We start from the raw sequence: 23272 nt of genomic DNA on the forward strand, positions 1-23272 counted from the left end.
TATAACTATATACCCATACTATAATATACATATACACAACACAATAATTTTATATATAAAATTATTATAAATTATATATATATTTATATATATAACAGTTATTGTGTTGTGTATATGTATATTATAGTATGGGTATATAGTTATACATCTATATATATATATCTATATATCATAGTTCATTAATTCATGTCAGAGCAGAGTTTACCTAGCTGTTTTCAATAAGGAATATCAGCTTTTTTCTCTTAAGTACACTAGACAGCACTTCAGCACTATACTTGGGGGATGTTTTAAACAGTGAAATCAACAAAAAACATAAAAGCAAAAAAAGTGGCATTAGAAAGAATCTTGTAAGTATTCTAAGTAATACTTATAATACTTAATACTATATATTATGAGAGCTGAAATAAGAGCATATAGCCTTGTTTAACATTGTTGGCAACTCTTAATTTCACTGCTCTGAACATACCTGTTAAAGACCTTGGAAGATCCACAAATACTGCTTTGGGGGTTTACAAATAAATTTTAGCAAGTAGACAAATTCTCAAACAAGGAATCAATAAATAGTGAGGATCATTTGGGTAAATATATTTGTGGGTCTCTTTTTGGACTCTTTGTGTGCTATGATATAAATTCTCAGATTAATCTATAGATTCAATGTGAACAGTCAAAATCCTAGAAGACTCTTGTAGACATTGACAGTCTAATTTTAAAACTCAGATGTGAATGCAAAGAACCTAGAGGAATCAAAACAACATTGAAAAAGCAGAAAAAAGTTAGAGGGCTCACATTGCCTGATTTCCTGACTTAACAAGCTACAATAAAGGATATAGTATGGTATTGGCATCAAGATAGGCAAATAGATTCATGAAAAAGAATAGAGAACATTACTCATTGCTTAAATCTGCATAAATGCATTAGTGCTTTTTCTTTTCCCTACAGCCATGTTAAATGGCGGTGACACAGATGGGTCACTAAGTTTGATCTGTAGTCCCCTTACTTGGCTTTGAAGATGCAAAAGCTGTGGCGAATCCAATAGGTGCTCATCTTTTTTTTTTTTTTTTTTAATTTCTTTTTATCTAATCATTGGTTTTGTTATCTAGGCAGGTCCGGTCAGAAAACAAAGAAAAGAATGCAGTGATGTCTTTTACAGTTACAGACGAACCTGTCTATATTGATCTGACTTTGTCAGAAAATAAGGAAGAGGTAAATGACTTGATTTTTGAGAATTTGTTTTTTGGATTTCATAAATTGTATTATTATAAAATTAGTGTTTTGATGATTTAATGATTTGGGAAAGAAGGGGACGCGAGGGAGGGAGAAGAAAATAGAACAAAAATCTTAGACTGTCCAGAATGAGTGTTTAGACCCCTCGGAGGGGTCAGCGTGCAGAAGCATTTTCAGCAATCCTGACTGCTCTGCTGTGCAGGACCTGCCAGGTCCCTTTTGTCAGTCTCCGCACTTGGTAGAGTGACTTTGCTCCTCTGACTTGCAGGCTGTTCTCTTCTTTCCCTAAACTTTTATTTCTAAGCTTTACAATAACAACTCCAGTTGTCATTTTGATGACAGTATGATTTTTAAATGCAGGGGTTATGCAACCTTGGTGTTCTAACTTTCTCTTTGGTTATTTAAAGGAGGGGGGGAAGAATAGTTGAAGTTTGGTTAAGTTTCTAAAGCAGTTATCCATTAGAGTAGGTTGAAGTATATTAATCCATTAGAGTAATCAGTTAAATTTTTCTTTTAGCCTGTCAAGTTAGCTGTTGTTTGCAGAGATGGTCAAGTTCATCTTTTTGAACACATACTAAATGGGTAAGAAATTTCTCAAGTCAAGTTTATTTTCTTTTCCTAATTTGTTACTCCTTTTTATTCCCACCTCAATATTTTTTGCATTATATTCCTTTTCAGTTAGATTATTTTGAAAGCATTATTCTTTATTCGTATGAGTACATACATTCCCAGTAAGAGCTCGAGTTTTTGGAGTCATAGACCATTTCTTCATATTTGTGGTTAGTAAAGTAGTTTTACAATACATGCTTTCGTAAATGTTGGCCGTTCTAATAATACATTTTAAAAAGAAAGTGGTTCATTTGGAAAACTTAGCTTGTGATCTTGGTAAGACCTTAGTTTCTAACTTTGATAATACATATGTGGATCAGTGAAGCACGGTAATGCTAGTGTTTTGGTGAATAGAAGGGAATGTTGCGGTTGGGATGTGTCGTAGTCATAGACCAAGGCTCAGTAAATTTTGATCTGTGGGTGAAATCAGTCTGACCATATGTGGCCCTCCAAAATTAAAATATCTGCTCTCTATAGAAAGTTTTCCAATCTTTGCTATACTTTATAAACATGATCTAAGACTCAGTCATGTAAATTTTAAAATGGTTTCAACTTTTTGTGAAGTTGGTATCCTTCTTTTACAATCCTAGTGTAGCAATTTATTTAAATATAAAATAGTTACAAAAGCATAAAACATTATTTTAAAACATTTGGTTGTATAGGCAGTTGATTATAAAGCCTAATTCTCCCTCCATTGATTTCTGCTCTGTAGAGGTTACTGTGAACAGTTTGTGTGTAACACTTGAGGCCTTTAATTACATAGTTATGTGTATGTGGAATATATACTTGGGCCCAGAAGTAGTCTGCGGTGAGGACTTGGGCAATAGTAGTAAGCCGTTGCTTTTATGCAGAAGATTGAAGAGGTTTAACCTAAGTGTTAAGGCATTAAGGCTTAAGTCATTCTGTCTGATGTGTTGAGAATAGACAACAGAGGGATCAAAGGCCAAAACGGAGGCCAGAAGTCCTGGATAGAGATGATTGTGGAGTCCGGAAAACTAAGGGGAGTGAGTTGGAAAGATCGGGATAGTGCGGTGTACTTACTGGTGATAAGATGTGTATGGTGTGAGTGGCCATGGTTGTTGGAGGTGGGAAGGGTTCGGAACTGGGAGGATAGTATGTCAGAAAGATACTCAACCTGTGTGATGGATATGGAGACCACTTAAAATGTTGGACAGAATGACAGTGGAGCCACCAGAATCTCAGAAATAAGGTGGAGAGTAACCCAGAAATCACTGGATGACAGCAGGAGAGGGGGATAGCTGGTATCTGGTGACAACACTTTCCAAGGTTATAGAGGTGAAAGAGGGAGACTGCTTGTCTTAAAATATTCGTGAAGAACAAGGAACACACTTAAATCATGTCTAAGGTTTCTGACACAAAGAGTATGGAGGGAAAACAGCTGCAACTTGGGAGATCTGCCCTGATGAGATAGCGTAGAGTGAGAAGGTGAAGAAAACCCTTAGAGAAGAAATTGAGGATGAGATTCTGTTGATTATGCTTTGCTGATAATTTTGCTCCTCGAACTGTATTGCAGAGATCATAGTGAGGCTTTTGGGGGTTGGAAACAATTGGGGATGGGGCTGATTGGAACACGTGTAGAGAGTCATCTAGGGTTCAAGCTCAAGACAGCAAGAGAGCACTTGGAGCTTGGGCCTCTTTTGGGGCTTGACAGTGGGATAGAAGGGTACGTTGTCTCCAGGCGGATATTGATAGTGAGGTCTTGACAGCAACACTGCTGCTGTTGCGACCCTGGTCACGGTTATAGTGTGGAGGCCACAGGAAGGTTACATTTCCTGACTTGATGCCAACTTCAAAGCATTCTTGTGAGGTGTTACCTCAAATTTTCTAATTAATTTTTTTTCACTTGTAGATACTGCAAAAAGCCTTTGACATCAAACTGCACAATTCAGATAGCAACACCTGGGAAAGGCAAGAAATCAACACCAAAACCCATCCCTATTCTAGCAGCTGGTTTTTGCTCAGACAAAATGTCACTGTTGCTTGTATATGGCAATTGGTTTCAGCCCGTCATTGAGCGAGTGGTACGTAAATGCTACTCTGGCGTAGAGCAATGTAGCATCAGCAAGGCCATGGGAAAAAAATGATTTCAAAATGATTCATTGGTCTGCTTATTGGAATCCTTAAAAAGAAGTCATGTATTTTCCCATAACTGAAGGACCTTTCATTGAGTAGTTTATTTTAGTTTGTGAGAGCTATGTATTTAATTTTACTTAGCCCAGTGTATCCAAAATATTTTAATCCTGAGTCAGTATGAAAAATTATTTGAGATATTTTATTTCTCTCCTTTATTTGATATTATGTCTTTGATATTTGGTGTATATTTTCACTTACAAGCACATTTCAGTTTGGAATAGCCACATTTCAAGTGCTCAGTAGCTCCACATCCCTAGTGGCAAGTACTCTGATCAGCATAAGTATGAGTGGATTTTGCCCGGTTACCCAAAAGCTAAATCTTAATGAAAGAGCCCTTACTAACAGTACTCATTGAATTTTCTCTGTGGAAATATAATGGGTTATTTTAGTCACTTAACTTTTTGATTACAGAAATTTTCTTTGAAGACTTCCAGTGAGTTTGAGCATGTCCAATAAGTGATTTCTTCAGCTTGTGTTTGTACTGCTTTTACTCAGTAAGGTTCTCTGGGAGATGATGAGTGGAATAGTACATGCCCAGGCAAACCCCTGTTGAGTTTAATTTAAACTTGCATTTAAGTAAAACTGAAATTTAAGCTCTTGTTGAGTTAAACTATTTGTGTTTTGAAAATTTAACACATAGTTATGGTTTAATAGAAAAAGGAGACAGGCTTGTTAAGCTGTACACCCAAGTCCTCTTGTCTTATGTGGATTCCCTAAGCCTCCTCTGCCCATAAAGCCATTGTTTTCTGCTTGTTCTGTGTCCTTCCGGATATGGATTTGTTATATGGTTATAGAGAATTACGTATAACCTTAAAGCCTCAGGGGTATGGGTATCATGTACTTTGCTGTGTCTGATTGTCCCCCGTTTAGTACCACATCAGGATGTAGAGGTCCACCCTAGAGCATTTTGGCTCTTTAGCAGTGGTGTGTTTGACCTGCTTGTGAAAAATATAGCAGTAGGAAGTTTTAGGGTAGGGCCATTCTTTTTTAGCCTAGACTGCTTTTTTTTTTTTTTTTTTTTTTTAAGATTTTACTTATTTATTTGACAGAGATCAAAGGCAGGCAGAGAGGCAGGCAGAAAGCGAGGGGAAAGTAGGCTCCACACGGAGCAGAGAGGCCTATGCAGGGCTCGATCCTAGGACCCTGAGATCATGACCCGAGCTGAAGGCAGAGGCTTTAACCGCCTGAGCCACCCAGGCATCCTGTAGCCTAGATTGTTCTTTACAAGGGTGACAGATGGGAATGTTTTCTTTAAAATCTGTTACCTTTTTTTTTTTAAAGATTTTATTTTATTTATTTATTTATTTATTTATTTATTTGACAGAGTGAGAGAGAGCATAGGAGGCAGAGCAGCAGAGTGAGAGGGAGAAGCAGGCTCCCCACTGAGCAGGGAGCTCAGTACGGGGCTTGATCCCAGGACCCCAGGATCATGACTTGAGCCAAACTGAGCCACCAGGCACCCCTAAAATGTGCTACATTTTAAAAGCCTGTTGATCTTTTAAAGCTATACATGTGAAAAATTTGAGCAGCTCATAACTGAAGAAAGTATACATTATGCTTAATATCTTCAGAGTTTTTCCACTTTTCTCTGCTGCCATCATCAGTTTGAATGGTGATCAGTCTGAGTGGCTCAGTTTTGGGGAAAAAGCTTTGGGGAACCTTTCTGCACATTTTTGTATTTTTATAAAAATGGACGAGTAAGAATTTGCTTTTCATGTTATTTCCAGTTGCTTTGTTTGACATTCCTTTTTTTCTTCCTTGTCACCTCCCCCCTTTAAAATTATATTCCCAGGCTTTAAATTCCAAAGAATCTCATATGTGTTTAGTAAGAGATATTTCAAACTGCTGGGCCCCCAAAGTAGAAACAGCCGTAACAAAGGTGAGTGCATTTCATATTAGAAGTTGAGAAAAAAGAGATTTGGGTAAATTGAATTATAATATAACATTATGTTTAGACTCTTTAATATCCTCTTTATAATCTTGACAAATTGGTGGGAATCGTTTTTGGGTAATGAGATTATAAAATCACTTTGTTTCTGTGCTCTTGATACATTGAATACATACATGAATGAATAGACAACAAGTAGAAGTTTAAGGCCTTGGAGTTAGCCCCTCCCCCCATGTGTGATCATTAAATAAATATCACCTTTATCAATAAATTATTTTACTGATGTCACTATTTAAAGGAGCATAGTTTTGAGAGGAATCTTATATTTACGGGTGGAATAAAGCCTGGAATTAGGGATCTGGAATTGAACACTGTATAAGATGATTATCTTGATACTTTATTTTGAATATAACATGGTATCTACATGTAGATATCATATGTTCGGCAGTTTAATGAGAAAAGGAAAGCCAAGACATGCTATGATGACATCCATATATGGTTTCGCTTCTGGCTGAATTCCAGAGATGACACTTTTCTCTTGGCTGTCTGAGCATTTCTGGCCTAGCTGGATTCCTGGAGGGGGTCATAAAACGTACAACTTCACTCTAACATTTTTAAGTAATCTGTAATCTGTAAATGTTCCTGGTTTTTACTCTTACTTGGTATTGAAAACTTTAAAATTATGAACTTTCAGATTATAGTTTAAAAACTTACTTGCCAACATTCAGTTAAAATTTATCTTTAATTCATAACATACTGAGTTATATTAGATTTTTCCAGTAGAAAAACCTTTTAGATGCTGTTTTCTCATTGGGGCTCAATTTTGCCAGGACTAAGACATTTTGTTGGTCATACCCCCGCTGTTCGTGTTCAACAGGTGAGAACACCAGTGGTGAATTCTGAAGCAAAAGTTCTGGTGCCAGGGGTACCTGGTCATCATGCAGCTATCAAGCCTGCTCCTCCACAAATTGAGGAAGTAGAGAGCAAGAGGAAATTGGGGGAAAATGAGGTAATGCAATCACTTTTACAATTTTTGAGTTTGAAATTTAAGATAACTTGTGAGACTCTAGCAGATATATTGGATAGAGCCAGACTTGGAACTTCAGGAACTCACTGAGATTGCTGCTGTTACCCTCTTTCTCATCCCCAGCAGCATAGGTTCAGAAATTCCAGATTGTAGCCTCTGAGACGTTTACTTGGTCGCTTCTAAGGCTAAGGGAGAAGACAGACTTGCACTAACTACAGAGGGTGCTGTTTGGCCATTGTGAGTGGTCAGCTTGACCTCATAATTGAATACATGGAGCCAGGACTTGCTGTGATGATTTCCATTGGGTTTCGCATGTTGCTGACTATCAGTGATGCCTCTTCTCTTGGCTGTCTGAGCAATCCTGGCTAGTTTAGTGATAGTTGGTCTTTAGAAGTGGTCATTATAACCTCTTAAAGTGCATATAAATTTTATTTTTTCTCAACTCCCTAAACCTTCCTTCCTGTGGTTACTGTACTTGCTCTGCAGCCCTTCATGTGTGTCACCCTAGATGATCTAGAGCTTTAACTGTTCTATCTTTAGAGAAAGAGTGTTCTATTTCTTTATGCAGTTTTAAATGTCTTTATTGGCTGGGGCATTTGGGCTGAATAGCTATTCCTAAAAATTATTTCTAAATAGCATGATACCTGTATTTAAAAATAATGTGCCAACTTTTTTAGCTTGGCCTAGATCCAATTCTTTAATTTCCTCCTGCTTTTTTTTGATAAGATAACCCAAATAGGAACCTTTGCCAAAGCCTATCTGGTTTGGTAGTTGTAGAATATTTGTATTTTAATCTAAGAGGCTGGCAGAACATGGTTATTTTGTTTTAATAAGAGATCAGTTCTCTACAATTGAGGGTTTTTTTTTTTAAGATTTTAATTATTAAAGAGCCCACACATGCATGTGCGCATGGGGTGGCAGAGAAGGGGTAGAGGGAGAGGGAGAGAGAGTCTTAAGTGGCCTGCACTGAGTGCAGAGTCTGATGCTGGGCTCAGTCTCACGACCCTGAAATCAGCACCTGAGCTGAAACCAAATGTCAGATGCTTAACTGACTTCGCCACCCTCGCACCCCTACAATTGAGTTTTTGTGTAGCAAATTGAATCATGTTTACTTACACTTAAATTTTAGGTATTTATGAAGGAAACTTAGTTGTAGTAGAGCATCTTCTAGAAAATAAGTCACCATTTGGAACTGACTAATAAAACAACATAGTTGTCTTTATTTTTAATTTCCTTTTGATAATCCTTGTTTCCTTTTTGCAGATCTGAGGCTGATGACAAAGCTTTTTCCATAATAGGTCTTTTCTTGTGTTTTAGTAATAGATGCCAGGTGCTTGCCTTTTTTGAATCTTATATAGCTGTGTTTATGAATTACGTTTTTAAATCATGGTTTCTTTGGCAGTTGTTTTTCTCACTAGAATCTGGAAACTTGGATTGGGAATCACCGATATGGGAACTACCCAGTTACCCCTTGACTAAACAACTTTAGGCCTTGTCTGGTTTAACATTAATAGATCGTTTCTGTTCCGCAGATTAGCATTGAAGAGCGCTTGGGAGCACTGGATATAGATACAAAGAAAGAAAAGGATGACCTTCCACAGACAAATAGCTTTCCAGTTCTTCTCACACAGGGTTTAGAAAGTAATGATTTCGAAATGCTAAATGTAAGTATTCTGGCAGTTTTAAAAATGAATTAACACAGTTAATTTTTCTTAAAAAGTGATTGACATAGCATACTTAGAGTGATAGTCAAGTGATGTAGCTGTTTTGAATTTAATATTTTGTAAGTCTAGTCAAACATTTATCACTTGGTGGCACTATACAGACAGTCACCAACCTACAAAGGCATTGTATTAAATTATTTTGAACCTGGAATGCATTTTCTCATAGAAATACTGTTATGAATTGTTAATTAGGTTTTAGGCTTTAGTTGACAAAAGCCTTTATAAACATAGTGTAGCTGAACTATAATACTCAGCATTCTAGATCACAATTTATATTTTTTTCTGTAGGAAAATGCGTTCCTGAGTTTTTACTCTGGATTCCAGAAACTTATGTCCCCCTGGCCGTGAGAGGGGGCGGTGAGGTGGAACCTTGGCAATGGGTAGGAGGTTTGGGGGAAAAATTCAGGAGGGTTGGGGGCTATGTTGTGAAGTATTTAGAGGTTAAAAATACTAGAAATTTGTATAAAGGAGGCATTTATTATTTCTGTGTTTGTAAGTTGGTGACTGCTTGTATGAAGTTACTTAATTAGTCCTCTTAGACTCTAGAATTTAATAGTGGTCTGTAGGAAAAAAATAAGTGTAAAAATTGGATTTAAGCATTTCCTGATTAGATTAAAGCAGTTTACATTTTCTTAAGTGCATATTCTCAGTGATTCAGTGATATTATGGTGCCACTTAGTATTGATGTGACTTTATTCATACGTTACTTTACTCAGGTAACCTATGAATAGTGTCTTTCTGATTTATATTTTGATCTAAATGGGAATATCATTTGTGTCTAAGGAAGGTGATTTTTCAAAATGAGAAGGGAAATCAGCACATTCTAAAATTACTTTTAAAATTACTTATAAAGTAGTTTGTGAGTATATGTAATTTGGAAAGTGGTTTTTGGTTAACATGGCATAGAAACCTAGGTGAAAAATAAGCTATGGAAAACAATGGACATTGTTTTTAAAATGTAATGTGACTTATCTGCCGTTATCTCCTTAACTGTCCTTTCTCAGTAGTACAAAACCTTTCTCAGTAGTACAACTAAATTAGCTACCAATTTTTTTGTTTTAAAGAATCATTTCAAAAAATTTAAAAATTACTAGAGTGGACCCCCATGAACTCATCACTCCGTTTCAGAAATTATCAACACTAGCCTTATATTTCTGTCCTTGTGTCATCTGTCTGCCCACATGCCTCCTCAGGTTATAGTGAAGCATAGGGACATTGATTTTAACCATAAATACATCTCTGTTTAACTCTCACAATAACAACCCCTTCTGAAAACAACCGCAATCCATTATCACACCTACAAATAAACAGTAATTCTCAGAATCGTCAAATATCCAATTAGTGTGTTTACATTTCCCTGATTGTCTCATAAACTTAAGTTTTTATGTTTGCTTTCTTCAAAACATATCTCCGTGAAGTCCACACAGAATGGGGGAGAGAGGTCTCTTCTATCTTTCGTAGCTGATTTTTTGGAGAAGCTGTTATTTGCCCTATAGAGATTCTCACATTCTGGATTTTGCTTCCCACAAAACTCCATTTTGTTGGGTCATTTAATTTAATCTGATAAATGGTATCATTTAACATGTTCCTCTGACATATTTCTTATACACTGGTAGTTGGCTCAAAGGTGACCGTGTGTTATCAGGTGTCACAGAGTTGTTGGAAGAAAAATGAAATGATCTTTATGGAAGCACTTCTTAAATTGTAAAGTATTCTACACGTAAGACTTTTTCATTATTAAGGATCTTTAGGTGATATATTGTTTTATTTCAGTAGAAGTAATTGGAAACTAGAATCCTGGAAAAAACCTGTAAAAGTTATAGTTAAGAGTTTCAAATAATCCTATAAAAAATAAATATGGAGATTTTACCATAGTATTTTAGCCTAAGAGATGATGCACTCATATTCTGTACATCTCTCTTAAAGTGAGAGGGGGACAGGTTAAAAAATGCATATATTTTTTTCTCCTAAAAACAGTCTTCCCCATTCCCAAAAATTACTTTATGGGGATACATGAAATTTAGTAGGAGGACAACAAGAATGAAGGACGTGAGCAGTGGCAGAGATACACCATACTACTAGAAGTGAGGATAAGAATCCCTGCACGGAAACTTGACATTAAATTTGTGGCGTTAGGGGGCACCTGGGTGGCTCAGTGGGTTGGGCCTGTGCCTTCAGCTCAGGTCATGATCCTAGGGTCCTGGGATCAATCCCCGCATCGGGCTCTCTGCTCAGCAGGAAGCCTGCTTCCTCCTCTCTCTCTGCCTGCCTCTCTGCCTACTTGTGATCTCTGTCAAATAAATAAATAAAATCTGAAAAAAAAAAAAAGAAATTTTGTGGCATTAGGAAGGTGGAAATTTGACTCAAAGAAAATGTCTATAGCTTAGGAGAAGAAGAGAAGAGAGGCCTAGTCATTTATGTAATTTATGGCATCTACAGAAGATAGATATTAAGATTTTTAAAAATTTATTTAAATAATTTCTGTGCCATTTATAGTAGTACCAAAAAGTTAGAATAAATCTATAAAAGATGCCTCTCCCTCTACATTGATAATTACAAAAAATTATAAGAAATTAACAAAGATTGAGTATATAGTGATGTAAACCACCTTTATGTGTTGAAAGATTCAGTACTGTTAAAATGAGGGGAATTCTCCCCTTATTTATCTGTATATTCAGCACATTCCCAATTAAATTTCTGTAGCATCAGTAGTAGTAGAATTGGAGGGTTTAGCCTACTTGATTTCAAGGTAAAGTTTTAGTAATCAAAGTAGTTTGATATTAGTGAGAAAAAAAATACAGATTAAGGAACCAAAATTGGGAGTCCAGAAATAGACCACTCACTATTGGTTTTTAGTAAAGGTACTTAGTTGAGTTAATGGAGAAAGTAAAATCTTACCAACAATTAGTTGTGAACCAACCACATATCCATATGGAAGAAAAGGTATCTCAGCCCTTCACAAAAGTTGACTGAAAATAGATAAACGTAAAACCCAAACCTAAAAAAACTTCTAGAAGAAAACAGGATAAAATCTATGCAAACGTTAGCGGATGAAGTCTTCTTAGATGGCATCACAAAAAGTATTACACGCTTCAGGAAAAAAGTGGTCATTTGGACTTAAAGTTGAAATCTTTTGCTCTTGAAATGATAGTGTTTGTGATTTCTGAGTGATTTCCTGCAGTGTTGGTTCCTCCTTCCAGGTGGGGAGGTGAAAACCACCATCCCAGGAATTCTCAATAAATTTCTGTTACTTAAAAAAAAAAAGAAAAAGAAAAGAAACAACACTGTTGGGGCACCTGGGTGGCTCAGTGGGTTAAAGCCTCTGCCTTCAGCTCAGGTCATGATCCCAGGGACCTGGGATCGAGCCCCACATTAGGCTCTCTGCTCAGCAGGGATCCTGCTTCCCGTTCTCTCTCTGCCTGCCTCTCTATCTACTTCTGATCTTTCTCTCTGTCAAATAAATAAATAAAATCGTAAAAAAAAAAAAAAAAAAGAAACAACACTGTTAAGAGAGTGGAAAGGCAAGCTGCAGGCTGGGAGAATATTTTTAATTTCTACATCAGACAAAGGATTCATATCCAGAAGATACAAAAAACTTTTAAGAAGGAGACTCAAATAAAAAGCAGTTGGTAAAGGTGTGAACAGATACTTCATAAAAGAATTCAAATGGCCAATAAGTGCATGTAAAGTTATTATACATCACTGGTCATCACAAATGCAAATTAAAATGACAGTGAGCTAACACTGTATTCCCAGTATGGATTGATTAAAATTTAAAAGACTGTTCCATCTGTTGGTGAGAATGTGGTGCAACTGGAACTTCCTATCTTGTTGGTTGGGAAAATAAAATGGTACAGCTACTTTGGGAAACAATTTGGCAGTTTCTTTAAAGTTAAGGATTCCTCTGCTTTAAGACCCAGCCTTTTTCCTGCTACGTATTTACCTGGGAGAATCAGAAACATATTCATATAAAGCCTGGTACATGAATGTTTATAGCAACTTTATTTTTTTAATAGCCAGAACCTGGAGAGCACCCATGTGACCCTCCTCATATGAACAGATAAGCAAATTCTTTATCTGGCAGTGTAAGGAAGATATTATTGATACATCAACAACGTGGATGAATCTCACACTTAACGCTGTGAGAAAGAAGCCAGGCAAAGAGTGTGTGCCCTCTGTGATTCTACTTATGTACAGTGCTAGGAAATGCAGACCAATATGTAGTTCAGTGCTTGCCTGAGGGTGCGGGTGGAGGAATAGAACGTTAAGGGACCCAAGGAGATTTGAGGGTGATGGAATGTTTATCACAGTGTTAGTTTCATGGACAAATGTTTATGTCAGACTGATTAAATAGTGTACTTCAAGTGTGTACAGTTTATTATGCTTCATTTATAGTGTAGACTTGTAAAAAAAAAAAACCTTTAGTATCTTGCTAGTTACAACTGTGGTTTATAGAATTGTTTTTTAAATATATTTTCAACGGAAGTTAATGTTAACTTCTGTATCCATTAATACTTCACTTTGTTTTGGGATAACTTATTTTTACTTGTTTATTTTAAATTTGAAAATTATCATAGAGCCTGTTAGTTGGCATAAGAATTTCTTGAGAGGTTGTTAAAAACTTCTGCCCTTCAGTTTGATTTAACTTCTGAATAGCTAGGCCATAGGTTCTCTCTCTCTCTCTCTCTCTTTTTTTTTTTTTTTAAGAGAGAGGGAGGGAAGATGGAAGATGAGGATGGGCGGGAAAAGGAGAGAAAGAATCGTAAGCAGGCTTCCTGTCCAGTGTAGAGCCAATGCTGTCAGGGCTCCATCTCACAACCCGGTGAGACCATGACCTGACCTGAAATCAAGAGTTGGACTCTTAACCAGCTCTACCAAAGCGCCCTAGGCTATAAGTACTCTTATTTGCCTTTGATAGTTCTGGTTTATACCTTTTTTCTTGATACAGTAATTACTAGTGACTTCTTTTATTGTTACAGATATCCAGTTCAGACAACAGATTTTATGATCACTTTGCATTTAGGGTACTAGGAAATTTCATAAACTATGTATTTTTTAAACCCTCATTGCTACGTTGTTTTATAACTAAGCTTTGCAGAAATAATGCGCAGCAGCGGTTTAAGTTAGTATTCCTTGACCTGAAGGGCAGTTGCCCTACTTGACCAGTTAAGACAGTGAAACCTGATGGGTTGGTGGACATCCTGCGAAAATTCAGGATCGTAACAAGGGCATGTCTTACGTCAAACACTAATTTGTAGACTAATTCAGACACATTGTTCCCTATAACCTGTACATTGTTGGAACTTTGTGATAACTAATAGTTACAATAAATGAGGTGATTTGAGGAATGTTTAGTATCCTCACACACCTTCCAAATTGCTGTAGAAGTTCTGATCAACATATTTTGCTTTGAGTCCTGTATTCTGATTATTTGAAAATACAAATTTAGGTTAATTGGGACTGTTAAATAAGGACATTCCATCCCTCATTTCTTCAGTGATTATGTATAAAAATTTTTATTTCTTTTGCATGAGAAACTATGTAGTTATGCCAGTGGTAGTTTTTTATATAGTTCCTGATGGATTTATTAGAAGGGCTTTGTGTAAAGATATTTTTATAAGCAAATGAAATTCATAGGGAATTCTGAAAGGATACTGTTAAAATAGGCTGTAAAGCAGTTTCTATATTTTGTTTGTTCTTTGGTACTTCTACTCTTTGTATCTTAGGCATGACTTTCGTAGTACCAACCACCTCCAAAACCGTATGCACCCATCGTCAGGGAAGTTACTCTGGGAATTAACCCTTTGGAAAGAATAAATCTATAGAAGTATTCAAGAGGAATGGGTGATCAAGGTTTTGAGACCTGAAAAGCCTTGTATTTCCCATCCTTTCCTATAGATGAAGCATTTGGGGTTTGAGACATGGAAAGGCCTGCCAGGATTAGGACTCACCTCTCTTTTTCTGTCCTCTGCGGTGGAGACTGAGTTTCTCTAGTTGACGCACCCTCCCAGGATTTTGACTCAAGCACTCATTATATATGATCTTTTGATTGGCTTGAAGTTTTATCAAAAAGTTGTCAGTTTTGAAAGATTTGTTGCTAAGTGTGGTATTAGTGTGTTTTGCTCGTTCTCATATGGATATGTCTCTGATTTCATAAAATAACAGTTTGACAGCTTCTCTACAGTGGCATATACTGTATTTAAGTGTCTAGAGGTATTTTATATAAAAGTTTGTTCATAAAGATTAGAATCTGTAGGAAAGTAACCCATTTATCAAAGTAAATGTCCTGATTCCTGAAGATGATACTTTCCTGATAGTCAAAGACATTAACATAACATTGTCTAGTTAGTCCCTCCAACCTAAAATCCAGTTGGTAGTTTATTGTTTGGTTTTTTAAAACAGACATGTGAAAAAATGCTCAGCATCACTCAGCGTCAGGGAAGTACAAATCAAAACCACAATGAGATATCACCTCACACCTGTCAAAATGTCTAAAATTAAGTCAGAAAACAACAGATGTTGGCAGGGATGCGGAGAAAGGGGATCCCTCCTACACTGTTGTTGGGAATGCAAGCTGGTGCAGCCACTCTGGAAAACAGTACAGAGGTTCCTCAAAAGTTAAAAATAGAATTACCCTATGACCCAGCAATTACACTACTAAGTATTTATCCAGAGGATGCAAACATAGTGATTTGAAGGGGCACCCGAATGTTTTTTAGCAGTAATATCCACAATAGCCAAAATACAAAATTCTAAATGTCCATTGATAACATGAATGGATAAAGATGATGTGTGTATGTACACCCAAACACGCACACGGGAATATTACTCAGCTATCAAAAAGAATGAAATCTTGCCATTTTCAATGACGTGAAGGAAACTAGAGCTATTATGTTAAGCGAAATAAATCAGAGAAAGACAGATACCATGATTTCACTCCTGTGTGGAATTTAAGAAACAAAACAGATGAACATAGTGGGGAGGGAGGGATAAATAAATAAGACAAAAACAGGGAGACAAACCATAAGAGACTCCTAACTATGGGAAATAAATTGGGGTTTCTGGAGGGGAGGTGGGAAGAGGGATGAGGTAATCAGGTGATGGACATTAAGGAGGGTACTTGATGGAGTGAGCACTGGGTGTCTTAGGAAACTAATGAATTGTTGAATTCTTCCCCTGAAACTAGTAATACATCGTATGTTGACTAAATAGATTTTAAATTAATAAAAAATCATTTTTTACTGTTTTTCCTCTAGTATCTTTAGCTTCTGCATATGCTTATCTTCATGTTTCCTTTATTTTCTCACAGAAAGTACTTCAAACTAGGAATTTAAACCTAATTAAGAGGACTGTATTAAGGATGCCCCTGCATGCTGTTATTCCATTGTTGCAAGAGGTAACTGAATACTCTTTTCATTTTAAGGTCCTAACACTGTGAGTTAAAGAGAAAATCTCTTGTTTAGAGAAGCAGATTTGTAGTGTATAAGCAAGCAAGGTATTTACAGTAGATAATAGATCTACTAAAAATTTACCTAGTCCACATTTTTTAATGTATTTTTTATTGAGATAAAATTCACATAACATAAAATATACTCTGTTTAAATGTATATAATTCAGTATTTTTTCATATATTTACAGGTTGTGCTGTTGTCACACCAAAAAAAATCATGTACCAGTTAGCTTCTCCCCATTCTCCTTTACCCCTAGTTTCTGGCAACCAGAGATTACTTTCTGTCCCTGGATTTGCCTGTTCTAAATTTTCATTCATATAAATTATAACCTAGATTTTTATCAGGTAACTTTTCTTCATGTGGGAATGTGTACCTAGATTATGATACATTGGTTGAACATTGAGGAATTAGGAAATTTAGGAATCCTTTAGGAATAGTGATTTCCTAAGTCTTTTTTGGGGAGAGGGGCAGAGGGAGGAGGAGAGAGAATCTTAAGCAGGTTCCCCACCCAGCGCGGAGCCCCAGTTTGGGACTTGATTTGATGACCTTGAGGACTCTGCGCCGTTATGACTTGCACCGAAATCAAGAGTTGAGTGCTTAATCAACTGAGCCACCAGGCGCCCCTTTAAATATTTTTTCTGTATTTTCTTTGTTCTCCTGGATGTGTGTATGGTGGGAATTGGTGCATATGGGCTGCCTCTGAAGTGCGGTCGCTAATACAGTTTTTTCCTCCCTCAGCTTACGAAGAGATTGCAGGGACATCCTAATAGGTAAGATATTTAGGTGACTTAAATTGCTTTGATTTTATCAATATTTTAGAGGCGATTGTTTAAAAAAAAACAGTTTTTGGCTTGAAATTACATAGTGGGCAGCTCCACATTCTTAATTAAGAGTGTGTATCTGTAAGGTCAGATACTGCTCTTCCCTCTTCTGTAAGTTGAATGACTTTTATTCCTAAGATTTTAGTACAGTTTTTCCCTTTCTTTTAGGAAAATCCTGTGTAGTTTTTCTAACATCATTGTCAGGTCTTGTAATGAATTTAGTCTTATGTAATGATTTAGCCCTGATCAGATGTAAAATTGCCATTTGTCCAACTCCCCAAACCTCTGGTAGTTGGTGAGACACTGTAAGGAAATATTTTATAGGACTGAAGTTTTGTGAGTCTTTTTTGTTAATAATTTGATGATTAAGTATTTGAATAGGGAGTTGGTATCTCAGAGATCCTAAGCTGACAGTATAGTATTCTCAGTGCTACAGTATGTAGTTGGTTTTTGTTTTTGTTTTTTTTTTTAAGATGTTACCTATTTGAGAGAGAGAGTATGAGCGGGGTGGGGGGGTGTTGGAGTACAGAGGGAGAAGCAGACTCCCAGCTAAGCAGGGAGCCCAACTCAGGACTGGATCTCAGGATCTTGAGATCATGACCTGAGCTGCGAAGGCAGATGTTAACCGACTGAGCCACCCAGGTGTCCCCTTTTCCAAGTTTTTCCCCCGGATAGACTGCATTCCTGTTTGGAGCTCACAAAGAAAGGCCAACGAATTCCTTGATTAAGCCCAGCTTCCACATTCTTGGTCTATATTTGTCTTTGAATGTGGCATGGAAATCTTATGCTATGTGTGCTCTTTGTGCTCTGCTATTTATGCTATTATGCTATTGATAGCGAATAGATGATGGGTGTAAAAATGTAGTAAGTAAGTTGAGCCCAGTTTACTGCCTTGGTATCAGTTGGAGTAAAGCATGTGCTTTATTCTTGAATTATTTTAGAGGAAGAGTCTTGTCCGGTTCAGTTGATGTTACTCTCCCCTCCTCCCCAAGAGATGATTCTGTTTCATAGATCTCAGACTCCCGGTGGGACGAGAAGATCATCAAAGTCAGTGGTTATTTAAAATAGTAGGGTTGTTTTTTACAGGGCACAATTTACAGATCTTGGTCTGAGTTTATCTAATATTATCACTCCATTGTATTTAATTTTGAAATCATGAATATTCATTTACTTAGATTTTTCTTATTTTTTTCAGTGCTGTTTTAATGGTTCAGTGGCTAAAATGTGTGTTAACGGTCCATGCATCCTACTTATCCACAGTAAGTCTTCAACTGTAGTTGCTGAATAGTTTGGCTTTAATAAGGATTATGAACTGATGTGTTAATGAACCATTCTCCTTCCACCTGCCCTTCAACCTTCAACCATCAGTTGCTCGCTTTTAAAGACTTTATTTTACCCCAGGTGCAGTGTAATAATATCATCGTTGCCTATTGAAAACTGGCCCTTTTTTTGCCCTGGATTTTAAAAGTAATACACATTTTATAGAGAACTTTGAGAAATAAAGAAAGGAGAAAAGTAACATACCGTCATGTTAGCCTTTAGGTGTTTTTTTATGTGTATAACCTGTTTAGCAAAATTATTTTTACAATATATGTGCCTTTCCATTGTTCTGCCTTGTCCCAGGACAGTAGAAGATAGCTTGTGGTAAAAATGAAATTAAATATTAAATGGTTGTCATTTTATGGGGCTGCTGTCAGCTCTATTACAAATGGAAGAGAGGAAACATCAAATTTTAATCAATACCAGAAAACATAAATTTTATAATACACATATTTACATACATTTCATAATATGAATTGGGTTCTTTGCTCATTAAATCAGTTACATTTTAAGTTAGAAATAAAATTACACAGTTCCCTTTTTTCTTTTTCTTTAATTTTAATACCTAGCACCTTTTAATAGATTTTTTTAAAAGGTTATAATGGATAGTTGAAGAAAATTCATAATTGCTCTTCTTTCTTAACACATTTTCACCCAGCTCTGCCTGCTTGCTGTCCCTTGTTCTGTCTCAGGCTCATTTTGCCTTCAGTAGTTTGAAATAAGGGAAACAAGTGGATAACCTGTTTTGAGGCCAGCAGTTTGTTCTTTCTGTGTCTGGGGGAACTCTGCTAGGATGTTAGAATGAGAGGAGGTATAAGACACTAAGAGTGGCTGTGGGGTTTCCTAAGTTTGGAATCTTGGGATCAATTGAGGGCAGTGGTAAGTGGAATGGCTGAGTGGTGGGCGATGGGCACTAGAAGATTCCCACAAGCATCAGGACTTGGGGTGAACAGGATAGCACTTATTTTATAACCTCATTCATTTGCTTAGAAGTGAAAAGAGCCCTAGAAGGCCTTGTAGAGAAATCCCTTCTGGAGCCAAGGGTGAACTGCTGGGGTAGCAGTTGTGTAAAGTTCACAGTCATGGCACAGTAGACCAAAGAAGGATGGTGTGGAGAGGACTCCATGGCCTGTGGGAATTCTCTTCTCAGAGAGCAGTGCTTTTTCCTTCATCTTCTTTTGGTCATCTTCCTTTGGTTCCTCCTCCTTATCAGGTGTCCTTACCTTCTCCAAGCTGAGGGACTGCTAGGCACAGGGCTTAAGGAATGGACAAGATACTGTGGTCCCCCTGTTCCTGGAGCTTACTGTGTGAATATGGACAGATAAAAAATGAGATGATGGCAATTGATATGTGATCACCTTAAACTTTGTTTTATGCATTTTTGTGTGTTTGCTGTTTAAAGTTTAACATTTGAATGAAACTCTTATTTATGCTAAGTTGTCAGCAGTCAGAGGGCAAGTAAGGCTACTTAAAGGGCAAAGAGTGGGGTTCTTTTTTTGTCCCCCTGGAGGGACAGATTTCAGGCTTTACTTCCTTAAGTATTGTTCAGAGAGTTCTTTAACAGGATATATGTTTGAAATACTGTATGGTCAGCTTTGTACTCTGTCGCTCTGTTTTCTGGTCTCTGGAAGCTGTGCAAAGCTCTCTTTAGCTTGCTTATGGTAGAGGTAGATCATGTGATACTATCAAAGAGTAAGTTTCAGAAGAAACCCTCTTTAGCCCGGAGATAGGTGGTGATGGTATTTTTTATTTAGTGTTTCAATTTACATTGACCTCTCAATATTTAATTTAATTTTTTTTTTTATTATTTACTTTTTTAAGTAGGTTCAGGGCTTGAACTCTCTACCCTGAGATCAAGACCTGAGCTGAGATCAAGAGTCAGATGCTTAACTGACTGAGCCACCCAAGCCTCTTCCTCCTGCCTGTATCATTATTTTAAAAAGCACACAATTTTTTGCCATTAGGACATTAAAGGTCAGCTTGTGAAAGTTTTGAAGATGTTACTGGGGTGTGTCCCAAGCAGCCACTGCCACAGGAGGTGTAAGCAGATGTTTGTGGTGTGGTGGCTAGATACTTGGTTGTATCTGAGCATGATTTGTATGTCTGTTGTCTGTACTTTGTATATATGTCTGTTGTCTGTACTTTGTCATGATAGTGTGATAATCTTATTCCCCCCTAGTTGCCTGATCTGGTACCCCAGCTGGGAACACTGTATCAGTTAATGGAAAGCAGAGTAAAAACCTTTCAGAAACTCTCCCACCTTCATGGAAAGCTTATTCTTCTAATCACTCAAGTGAGTAAATCAAGATTGTTTTGTGCTAAGCTTTGGATGTGATAGGAATAGAGAGGAATAAGGATTGTTTACCTGAACAGCGAAAGCCCCATGTTTCAGCAAGAAATTGATAAATCAGGGTCCAGTCTTTAACTGGAAGTAAACTTCCTTGTGATTCAGCTTTTCCTCAAAGGTTCTCACTGTCCTGTTTCAGTTGTTATTACAGTTAGGATGGCTGTGCTACTATGAATAGCAAGTTACAGGATATTTATAACTTACATATATTAAAACATATATATATATAATAACTTATATATATTATAACTTAATATAGGCTATTGTTGCAGTTTTGGAAACAAGTTCTGATCACCTTAAAAGGTTTTCAGCTTTTACAGAGTAACTATATTCTTGCATTTGACAAGTTTGTTTTTTGCCCTGTATTTGATCTGTGTTGTATTGAGGTCATCCATCATACTGGTTGAGGACAAGTTTACTGTTGGGGAAGGTGTAGCGTAGCAGTGGCTACATACTTGAGATGACCTTGTACTCAGCTTCATGAAAATACTTGGTTATGTTTCAGGTTACAGCATCTGAAAAAACAAAGGGAATGACTTGTCCTGCACAAAAGGCAAAATTGGTGTACGAGGAAGGTAAGGCTTGAGGTTTCTGAAGATCTAGAATTGGAATATTCATTTTTTAACATTGAGTTCTGTTACCTTATTTTGTAGAACATGACTGAGGTCATACTATGGCACATCAGATTTTCTATTAAAGTGGACAAGCCTGTGGCAAAAATACGATCCAGTAAGAAAAGAGAAGGTGCAAATACCGTGCAGTTAAATGAGAAAGGGCACTAGGTATGGAAGAGATTTAAGTAGGAGAGCACTATGAACAAACTTTTTTAATTGCACAGTAAAACCCTAGATAATAAGAGATAATCTCTTAGGAAACATGATTGACCAAAAGACTTAGAGGGGCACCTGGGTGGCTCAGTTGGTTAAACGCATCTGCCTTTGGCTCAGGTCCTGATCCCAGGGGTCCTGGGACTGAGCCCTGGCATCAGTCTCTCTGCTCAGTGGGGAGCCTGGCTTCTCCCTCTCCCTCTGCCCTTCTCCCTGCTCATGCTTGCTCTCTGTCAAATAAATAAATAAAATCTTTAATTTAAAAAAAAAAAAACAGAAATACAAACTTTGAATAAGCCGGTGGCTTTGAATTGATTTAATCAAAACCTTTGCTCAGAGATACCAGGCAGAGAGTTTTTATAGGTGAATTACATCAGTCTTTCAAGGAACAAGTCAGTTTTGTCATATACAACAGTTCAGGCATTTTATGAGTCGAAACCAGATAAGGACAGTTAAGAATGTCATTTTAGAATGTCTTTAAATATCCTGAGTAGCAAGTTAATACTACAGAAGTACTTAAGTAGGATAAGTAGAATTTATTTAAAGTAGAATTTATTTAAAGATTGTAAGGTGATTTAGCATCAAGAAATCTGTTTAATTACCATAAACAGATTAACATAGAACAATATATATTAATAGATGCAGAAAAAGAATTCAGTAAAATTCAGTCTGTATCTCATTATTGATAATATGAGTAACCTACAAATTTTAAAGGAGTTTCCTTAATCTCATCAGACAAAAGTTGAGAAGCATTCCCATAAAGTCAGCAACTAGACAGTAATGTACCTTTTATTGCTTCTGGATAGCCTGCCTAGTATTATATGAAAGAAGTGAATTCTAGAACCTTGGCTGTGGCAGTTGTTATCCTTTTCAACTTAGAAAATGTAGGAGAATCTACAGTTAATGAGATAGGACGTAAGTAAGTTTACTGGACACCAAGATCAGCAGAAAGGAATCAATAGCATTATTGTCTCAGTAATGTATTGTGTGTCTATTGATGTGTGTCCTGGTCAGAAAATGTATTAGGAAAAAAAGATTTCATTCACACCAGCAGTCAAAGCTATGAAGTACCTAGATATATACCTAATATCTAAAAAATGAAATAAAACTTTTATTGAAGGACGTAAAAGCATGCCTAGGTTATTACTTAGACCTCTGTTTTCCAGTTTTACTGAGATATAATTTGGGTTATAATTACATACAACATTTTTTTAGGTGTACAACTTAACGATTTGATGATCTATATATATATATATTGTGAACTGATCACCAGTATATGTTTAATTAATGGCCATCACCACACAAAGTTGCTCAGAGAAATTCTTTTACTCTCTTAACAGCTTTCAGAGGATTCTTTTCTTTTTTTTTTTTAAGATTTTATTTATTTTTTTTGACAGAGATCACAAGTAGGCAGAGCAGCAGAGAGTGGGGGTGGGAAGCAGGCTCCCTGTTGAGCACAGAGCCCGATGTTGGGGCTCAATCCCAGGACCCTGAGACCATGACCTGAGCCAAAGGCAGAGGCTTAACCCACTGAGCCACCCACGCGCGCATCTCTTAACAGCTTTCAGATATATAGTATGATATTGTTAAGTACGTTAAATTCCCAAGACTGACTGCTCTTACAATTGGGAGTTTGTATCTTTTGATTTTTCATCATTTCCCCTACTCAGCACACCTCTTGCAACCTGTCTGTTGGTTTGTTGTTTTTAGGTTGCACATCTGCATACGATCATGCAGTACTTACTGTTCTCTGTCAGACTTACACACCTGCCCTCAAGGCCAGTCCGTGTTGTCACAGATGGGAGGATTTGCTTTTTTTAATAGCTGAATGGAATTTAATGGCTGAATGTAGTTATCCCATTTTCTTTAACCATCCGTCC

At 36.9% G+C, this 23272-nt stretch overlaps 1 protein-coding gene and 2 non-coding genes across 3 annotated transcripts in view; all 3 read left to right on the forward strand.

Moving 5' to 3' along the window:
- WDR43 (WD repeat domain 43) overlaps positions 1-23272 on the forward strand; it is a 47719-nt gene that overhangs the window by 22170 nt on the left and 2277 nt on the right. Inside the window, exons 6-16 of the mRNA XM_059405369.1 lie at positions 1101-1203; positions 1742-1806; positions 3704-3875; positions 5780-5866; positions 6753-6884; positions 8435-8566; positions 15936-16022; positions 16816-16847; positions 18094-18157; positions 20398-20511; positions 21071-21140. Coding sequence (XP_059261352.1) covers positions 1101-1203; positions 1742-1806; positions 3704-3875; positions 5780-5866; positions 6753-6884; positions 8435-8566; positions 15936-16022; positions 16816-16847; positions 18094-18157; positions 20398-20511; positions 21071-21140 — 1058 coding nt within the window. The remainder of the gene's footprint in view (positions 1-1100; positions 1204-1741; positions 1807-3703; positions 3876-5779; positions 5867-6752; positions 6885-8434; positions 8567-15935; positions 16023-16815; positions 16848-18093; positions 18158-20397; positions 20512-21070; positions 21141-23272) is intronic.
- LOC132022925 (small nucleolar RNA SNORD53/SNORD92) lies at positions 6350-6429 on the forward strand. Its single transcript, XR_009405808.1, has one exon. It is a non-coding gene; the product is annotated as a small nucleolar RNA SNORD53/SNORD92 (small nucleolar RNA).
- On the forward strand, positions 7186-7261 carry LOC132022926 (small nucleolar RNA SNORD53/SNORD92). Its single transcript, XR_009405809.1, has one exon. It is a non-coding gene; the product is annotated as a small nucleolar RNA SNORD53/SNORD92 (small nucleolar RNA).

This window comes from Mustela nigripes, chromosome 7 (genome assembly GCF_022355385.1).
Source record: "Mustela nigripes isolate SB6536 chromosome 7, MUSNIG.SB6536, whole genome shotgun sequence".
Taxonomy (NCBI): domain Eukaryota; kingdom Metazoa; phylum Chordata; class Mammalia; order Carnivora; family Mustelidae; genus Mustela; species Mustela nigripes.